Source organism: Trifolium pratense, linkage group LG3 (genome assembly GCF_020283565.1).
Source record: "Trifolium pratense cultivar HEN17-A07 linkage group LG3, ARS_RC_1.1, whole genome shotgun sequence".
Lineage (NCBI taxonomy): Eukaryota > Viridiplantae > Streptophyta > Magnoliopsida > Fabales > Fabaceae > Trifolium > Trifolium pratense.
The window spans coordinates 45,475,927-45,484,389 of NC_060061.1; the positions used below are offsets into that span (position 1 = coordinate 45,475,927).

Here is an 8,463-nt window from a genome sequence, read left to right on the forward strand (position 1 = left end):
CAGTAAGTAGATTATTAGTTATTTGCTTCTGAAACCATTTACCTTGTAGAATGGTTGCACATAGTTGTATTCTGAAACCATTTTACTGGTAGAATGGTTTCAGTGAGTAATTATTTAATTGTGTTTGCTTCTGAAACCATTTATCTGGTAGAATGGTTTCAGAGAGTTGTAAACTGAAACCATTTTGCTGGTAAAATGGTTTCAGTAAGTTGATTATTAGTTATTTGATGAGATTAAGGTAGTGAAAAATTGAGTTTTTTGTTTCTGTGTCCAAATCAAACGAACCAAGTCTCTATTTGAAGAGAAAAAAAAATTATGAATTTTGGTATAAAAAATAAAAAATAAAAAATTAATTTACGACGAAATAATCGAGTTTAAAGTAGTGAAAAATTGTGTTTTTTTTTCGGTGTCCAAATCAAACAAACCAAGTCTCTATTTGTAGAGAAAAAAAAATTATGAATTTTGGTATAAAAATTAAAAAATAAAAAATTAATTTACGACGAAATAATCGAGTTTAAAGTATAAAATGGAAAAAAATAGGCGAGCCACCAGGAAGTGACACGTGTCCCATGCAATGCAAAAATTTTTCTCACTCCCCCGCGCGTGTGTTGCACGCGCCTGTTTTTTGTGGCTTACAGCTTGCCACGTGTCCTGGGGGTGGGAAAAGAAATGGGGGTGCGTGTGAAATAGAGGAAAATTACAGAAGTGCCCCTTTTGCTTTATTGTTTCAAAAATTAAAAAAATGGATATTTTTGTCCAACTCAAAAGGTGCACCTTGCTAATTTAGACCCAACTGGGTCTAAATTAGCAGCCCCCTATATATATATAGGGGGCTGCTAACTTAGACCCAGTTGGGTCTAAGTTAGCAAGGTGCACCTTTTCAGTTGGACCAAAATACCCATTCTTTTTAATTAATTAACCAAATTACCATCAATGAACGCGGATCCAGTGTCGCGCGCGTACCGTAGTACCATGGTTACAGACCGTTGATTTCCATCAGACAGCCAAGATCTGATCTCATCAAGACTGTCTGATCAATCAGACAGCTCAGATCATCCGAATCCATCAGATTCCAGCGCGTGCACCACACTGGATTACAGCCTGGAGAGAGAAGAATCTACTTTTTAAAAGCAGGACACGTGTCGCTGTCTGATTGGCTGGGCGTGATTTTTTTCCATTTAATACTTTGAACTCAATTATTTCGTTGTAAATTAATTTTTTATTTATTTTTTTTATACCAAAATTCATAATTTTTTTTTCTCTACAAATAGAGACTTGGTTCGTTTGATTTGGACACAGAAAAAAAAACCCAATTTTTCACTACCTTAATCTCATTTTTCACTACCTTACCTCAACTCACTGAAACCATTCTACCAGCAAAATGGTTTCAGATTACAACTCTCTGAAACCATTGTACCAGATAAATGGTTTCAGAAGCAAACACAATTAATAAATTACTCACTGAAACCATTCTACCAGTAAAATGGTTTCAGAATACAACTATGTGCAACCATTCTACAAGCTAAATGGTTTCAGAAGCAAATAACTAATAATCAACTTACTGAAACCATTCTACCAGCAAAATGGTTTCAGATTACAACTCTCTGAAACCATTGTACCAGATAAATGGTTTCAGAAGCAAACACAATTAATAAATTACTCATTGAAACCATTCTATCAGTAAAATGGTTTCAGAATACAACTATGTGCAACCATTCTACCAGTAAAATGGTTTCAGAAGCAAACATTAGTTTTTAATTACTGTTTTATCTCATTTAATTAACTAAAAATAGTTTCAGGTCTCCAAAAATTTCATAAAATATACCAAAAGTTCCAGAATATTATCTACTATTTTCCTGGTATAATGGTTTCAGTGAGTTGGTTGAGTGGTGCGTGTTAAATTACAACACACAAGTAACGTATTTAGTAGACAAAAAATGAGATTAAGGTAGTGAAAAATTGCGGTTTTTTTTCGGTGTCCAAATCAAACGAACCAAGTCTCTATTTGTAGACAAAAAAAAATTATGAATTTTGGTATAAAAATAAAAAAATAAAAAATTAATTTACAACGAAATAATTGAGTTCAAAGTATTAAATGAACAAAAATCACGCCCAGCCAACCATTGTGTGACACGTGTCCTACTTTTAAAAAGCAAATTTTTCTCTCTCCAGGTTGTAATCCAGTGTGGCGCAGGCGCTGGAATCTGATGGATCAGGATGATCTGGGATGTCTGATTGATCAGACAGTCTTGATGAGATCAGATCTTGGCTGTCTGATGGAAATCAACGGTCTGTAACCATGGTCCTTCGGTACGCGCGCGACACTGGATCTGCGTCTACTAATGGGTATTTTGGTTAATTAATTAAAAAGAATGAGTATTTTGGTCCAATTGAAAAGGTGCACCTTGCTAACTTAGACCTAACTAGGGTCTAAGTTAGAAAACCCTATATATATATATATATATATATATATATATATATTATATTATATTAATTATATATAAAGAGGATACACGAGTTTTTGTATGGACTTTTCATAATACCAACAATATCCTTGATTTTTTTAGTAGCGAAAAAAATCTTTTATTAACAAACTCAACATAACATAAGGGTACATTTTTTTTTAGCAGCAAATTTTTTTTATTAACAAATTCACTACAACATAAGACATATTTTTTTTTGGACATAAGTTAGACACAGATAGGCGCGGAACGCGCCTGCCTGACCCGCTAGTATATATAAAAAAGATGATACATGGGTTTTGGTATGGACTTTTCATAATACCAACAATACCCTTGAATTTTTTTAGTAGCAATAAAAATCATTTATTAACAAACTCACCATAACATAAAACATTTTTTTTAATTGGACATAAGTTAGACACAGGCAAGCTCGCGCCTGACCTGCTAGTACTATATATAAAGAGGATACATCAGTTTTGGTGTGAAATTTTCATAATACCAACAATACCCTTGATTTTATTTAGTAGCAACAAAAATCTTTTATTAATAAACTCACTATAACATAAGACACATTTTTTTTAGCAGCAAATTTTTTTTATTAACAAACTGACCATAACATAAGATATTTTTTTTTAGACATAAGTTAAACACAGACACTGCCTGACCCGCTAGTATACACATAAAAATTAAAGAATTCAAATTACTTTTAATTTTTTTTTTGGGGTACAATTACTTTTTTAACTTATTAAAATAAAACCTTCTTTAACTTGTTAGTTCAAATTTATTATAAACAAAATTATTACATATATTTCAATTTCTCACAACTGTGATTAAAAAGGGCTGAAATAACTTAATATTAAAACTGATTTTCAAATAAGATTAAATGGTTTGGTAAACATAGACTAATACCGGTGAAAAAAAATAAATCAAATTTTTAAGTTTGGTTTATATTTTCGATTTAATCCATTTTGTCTCATCTTATCTTATCTTAATAAAAGTTAAAATTGATGGATGCATATGCTAAGTACACTTGGCTAATTCATGATCTCCCCCACACAGTACTAATTGATCTGTGCCATCTTAACACCAACTCAACACATCACAGTCACACATCTAAAAAAACAAACAAAATCTAAATTCCAACACCAACCGATTCAAACCAATCTCCAACAACACTTAACAATAACAACCAATCCAACCCTTTATGTTTCATCACATGGGTATCTCAAAAATTCAATCTTTCACTCTCAAACAATAAAAACCCATATTCTTTCTTTTCAAGATTCAAAGTTGTTAACTTTATCACTCTCACAACCCTTTTTCCAAAAATCCATGACACCCTTTAATTTTTTCTTTCTATTATACTTTCTATTAATTCCAACAAGTGGTTATTTCCAACCACTTGAAGATGATGGGTTCATCTCTGGTGTTATATCTAATAAAGGTCTTGATTTTGCTAAGGATTTGTTGATAGAGAAAGGTATTGATACTATTGTTCTTCTTAAGTTGCCTGAGATTGAGAATACTGCACAAGTGGCACTTGTTGGAAATGCTAAGGTTGTTCTTTCTGATATTACAATTAAGGATGTTCAAGTTAATTCTTCTTCTGTTGTTATTGGAGAGAGTGGTATAGTTGTAGTTGTTTCAGGTGCTACTGTTGATTTGAGTATGAAGTGGAAGTATACTGTGAGTTCTTGGTTGATTGGAATTTCTGATCATGGGACTGCTTCAATTAAGGTATCGAATTGAAATTTTACTAATATGAAACATCGATATAGATACTGATACGTCGACATCGATAATAAATTGAGAAAGTATAAGTGATTATATATAATCACAAGTGTTAGTTTAGTGTACCAAGAACATGCCTTCGATGTGAAGTGTCGGTACTACAATGTCATGTTTATACTAACTAGCCTTTGATCTTTTTCTATATCTGAGTTTTGTTTTGTTTTGTTTTTTATAGGTAATGTTACTAAGTTAGTGGTTATGTTAGTTTCAAGGTTTGATCTTTGATGCTCTTAATTAAAACACTTTCGATGTTCCTTAGCTTACCAATCGAGCTACCTACTTGGGATTAGAGTTTTTTTTGGTATTAACTCTCTGGTTTTCATGGGACGGGCTCCGGTAATCCACAGTACGGCCACGAGATAAGTAAAGTCTTACCAAAAATTGTTCTCACTAGGATTCGAACTCGGGTTCTACCATACATTTCGTTCTAGAGGGAGTTCATTAACCACTCAAGTCCAATGTCTTGGTTACTTGGGATCAGAGTTTTGTTGAAATTGTAGTTTAATTAGTTATGTTATGCTTTGATAATGAAGGTTTGGTTTTATAACAAATACAGATGTTTTCCTAAAGTTTATTATAGTTGTCAAAATTAGTTAGCTTGGTTGTCCTAGGAAATTATGGAGAAGGAGGTTGGAATGGAATTTTACCTTTTGCAAGTTGTCAAATTCATGGGACTAAGTAGAAAAGTATCTTGATTACTTTGCACTGTATACAAAATGAAGCTTTCATAATTCATAATCATGTGCATGTAAGTTGAATTTAATATAAATTTCAAAAGGAAGAATGAAGAATAACTACACTTATTTCTTGCTCTTTGGAAATACACATATGTTGTTCAATCAATAATATTATCTCCATGTTTGGAAGGTTGAAGGCATGCAAGTGGGACTTACATTAAATTTAAAGAACCAAGGAGGTCTTAAGTTGAGTCTCTTAGATCATGGATGCTATGTGGGTGATTTATCTATAAAGTTGAACGGTGGGGCAGCTTGGCTCTACCAAGTGTAAGCAATCTTCTTAAGCCATGTTTCTTATAAATGGTAACTCTTCATATGTTCTTTCATAGAAAACTATAATACCAAATCCATATTTCAATTTTTGACGGTACTATTTTGTTCTGTATTGAAGTGTGACATGAAACCGTAAGAGTAGAAAAGAGAAGTTTCCGTTAATAAAATCATTTTTCTTTCTTTCAAACCCACTTGGGTTGGTCTGGTGGTATTGGCTTGGGACCTGGGAGTGTGCTCCTGCTTAAGGTCTTAGGTTCGGTTCTCTCTGGTGCCAATTTGAGTGGGCTAATTTAGCTTCTTAAAAAAAAAAAAACAGTCATTTTTCTTTCATGATGTTATCAACTCGTCTCACATTAGGGTATGTTATAAGGGTCTGTTTTGATTGACTTATTTGAGCTTATCTACTAACAAAAGCATTTGTCCAAAACTATTTGGCAGAGCTTCTGAAAACAGCTTATGACATATTCATAAGCTTATTTTAGCTTATTTCCATAAGCTCTCCATGATAACTTATAAAAACAGCTTATAGCTTATATGAAAACAATTTGACTTTTTTTTAATCTTTTATTATAGAAACAACTTATACATAAGCAGTTTTATGAAGATGTTATGCCCTTAACTTCTTTATGCTGGTTTCAGGCTAATAGATGCTTTTCAAGAGAATATAGCATCTTCAGTGGAAGAGGGCATTTCAGATAAAATAAAAGAAGGGATAGAAAAGCTTGATAATTCTTTGCAAACTCTTCCTAAGCAAATCGCACTAGACAAAACTGCTGCACTAAATGTTTCTTTTGTTGGCAATCCCGTGTTGACTAATTCCTCTCTTGCAATTGCAATTAATGGTTTATTCACAAGGACAAGTGAGATTTTAGTACCTCGAAGTTACAAGAATGGATATAAGGTTTCTTCTGCCTGTGGTGGTTTACCAAAAATGATAAAGGTTTCGATACATGAAAATGTATTAAAATCTGCTTCTCTAGTTTACTTCAATGTAAGTTTCTAAAAGTCTCACATCTTTGGCATTTAAGTTGATAAAAGGGTGTCGGAATAATGTTGATTCGGTTATATAGAGTATAGACTGATTGGATAACTTCATTACTGTCCCAGTTCAAGCATTTAAGTTGGAGGATTTATATAGTTTGTGTTGTTTTTGGGCTCAGGCAGGTAAAATGCAAATAATTATCGATGAACTACCTGATCAGAACCTTCTGAACACTGCTGAATGGAGATTTGTAGTTCCTCAATTATACAAGCGATATCCAAATGACGACATGCAGATTAATATCTCTGTATCTTCTCTACCAGTTATACAAGTGGGCTACCAAGATATTGGTGCTACTCTTTCTGTAGATATAACAATCGATGTTCTAGAAGGTGGCGAAGTCATTCCTGTTGCATGTATATCAGTGGTAGGTTTGCTGAAATCTATGAGTGAAAACTAATGTGCTTAAGTAGATAGTTAACAATTGATATAGCTCTGTTTGGATAACCAACTAAATCAACTGCTTATAGCATAACGTTTATCATATAAGTGCTTAGATATTTCTTATATAAACTACAAGCTGTTTTTATAAGCTATCTTCAAGAGTTTATGGAAATAAGCTGAAACAGCTTATGGACATGTCATAAGTTGTTTTCATAAGCTCTCTCAAACAATCTAACTAGTGCTTATGTCAGTCGATAAACTCAAATAAGTCAATCCAAACAAGTAGCTATACCACCTAGAGTACTTCTTTTCTACATTTGGATTAAGCTATTGAACTTCCAATCTTTTGTATTCACATTGTCTTGTACAAAACATGCACATGTCTTAGCGTGTCGATGATCTCATTTATCATTTTGTGTAGTCATGATCATTATTCTGGTTAACGCGATCCATCGTTCTTGCTTATGCTGCAGGATGTTAGTGCTTCATGTGGTGTGGAAATTTTAGGAAACAACATTGCTGGTAGACTTACATTACAAAATTTTTCTGCATACTTGAAATGGAGCAAAATAGGAAAACTGCACATACATCTTATTCAGGTAAATCATAATATAAGTATTAGTTTTTTCATCTTGTTACCATGCATGTGTTCTATTAAAAACTGTATTAAACTGAACCATTAGATCCGGGTTTCTGTTATAATTATTCATTGATTAGCCATAATTGATAGCGGCATAAAATCTTTGATTTTAGTCAACATGAATTGAGGATGTGACTTGCCTGTTAACTGTGTCCACTAAGATTACTGGTCTTGAATTATAGTAAAGTACATGCTCAAGGTGCTAGGTTTATGAAGGCATGTCTAATATCTGACACGTGTCGGAATCAGAGACTGACACAACAGCTGCACATGTGGTTTGATACAATTTTATTTTTTCGAGTTATTATAGGTGTTGACGTGTCAGTGTCGTTATCGCGTCAGTGCCTCTATTACTGCTTCAAACACATTTCTTTCTACATATTTTCTGCCCTTATCCTTCATGTTTCACTTTAAGGATTCATTTATGATTCTGTACATAGTTTAGTAGTTAAGACTTAAAGCCACTAGGTTTGATCTAGGGGTGAGGGGTTTGGGTAGTATGCTATAAGTCCTGGGTTCGATCCCCAGCTCATTGTAAACCCAAAAAAAAAAGACTTAAGAGGGTGAGTCCTGGCAACAATAAGGTTGCTATGATCTTGAGGTTATGGCTGCAAATCATGATGGTAACAGCCTTTCCGCTAATAGGGTTAAGGCTCCGTACATCTACCCTACCCAGACCCGAGCTGTTGGGAGCATCGTACGCTAGGTTTCCCTTTATTTTTAAAGTTTCTATTTTCAAATATGTGATTCGTATGCCTTAATCATTTTCTATCTCACCAACAAGAATCTTACCTTTCAACTCTGTCGATATTTGCAGTCACTGATATCAAGCACCCTCAAAACAGTTGTCCTACCATACTTGAACCTCCAATTAAAGAATGGATTCCCATTGCCAACTATTGATGGTTATGGATTTCAGAATACTATTATCTTGTACAATTATCCATGGATTTCAGTATGTAGTGATGTTTCCTTCATAGATGAAGACTACTATCTTATTCAACATTCAACTTATGTATCATAAAACTACTCTAAAGAATTTTTCTGCTGTATTTTCTGTGTTAAGATATTTGTAAAGTATGAAGAATGTGCATAATGTATGTAGAAATAAGAAATTATGTGTATATATCACCA

The 8,463-nt window shown here is 33.2% G+C and overlaps 1 protein-coding gene across 1 annotated transcript; it reads left to right on the top strand.

Moving 5' to 3' along the window:
* Window positions 1-3,524: 3,524 nt before the first annotated feature.
* On the top strand, window positions 3,525-8,463 carry LOC123918954 (putative BPI/LBP family protein At1g04970). Its single transcript, XM_045971158.1, has 6 exons — window positions 3,525-4,199; window positions 5,121-5,257; window positions 5,903-6,254; window positions 6,424-6,672; window positions 7,163-7,288; window positions 8,147-8,463. Exons 1-6 carry the CDS (start codon window positions 3,795-3,797, stop codon window positions 8,351-8,353), a joined length of 1,476 nt encoding a protein of 491 aa, XP_045827114.1. The 5' UTR covers window positions 3,525-3,794; the 3' UTR covers window positions 8,354-8,463.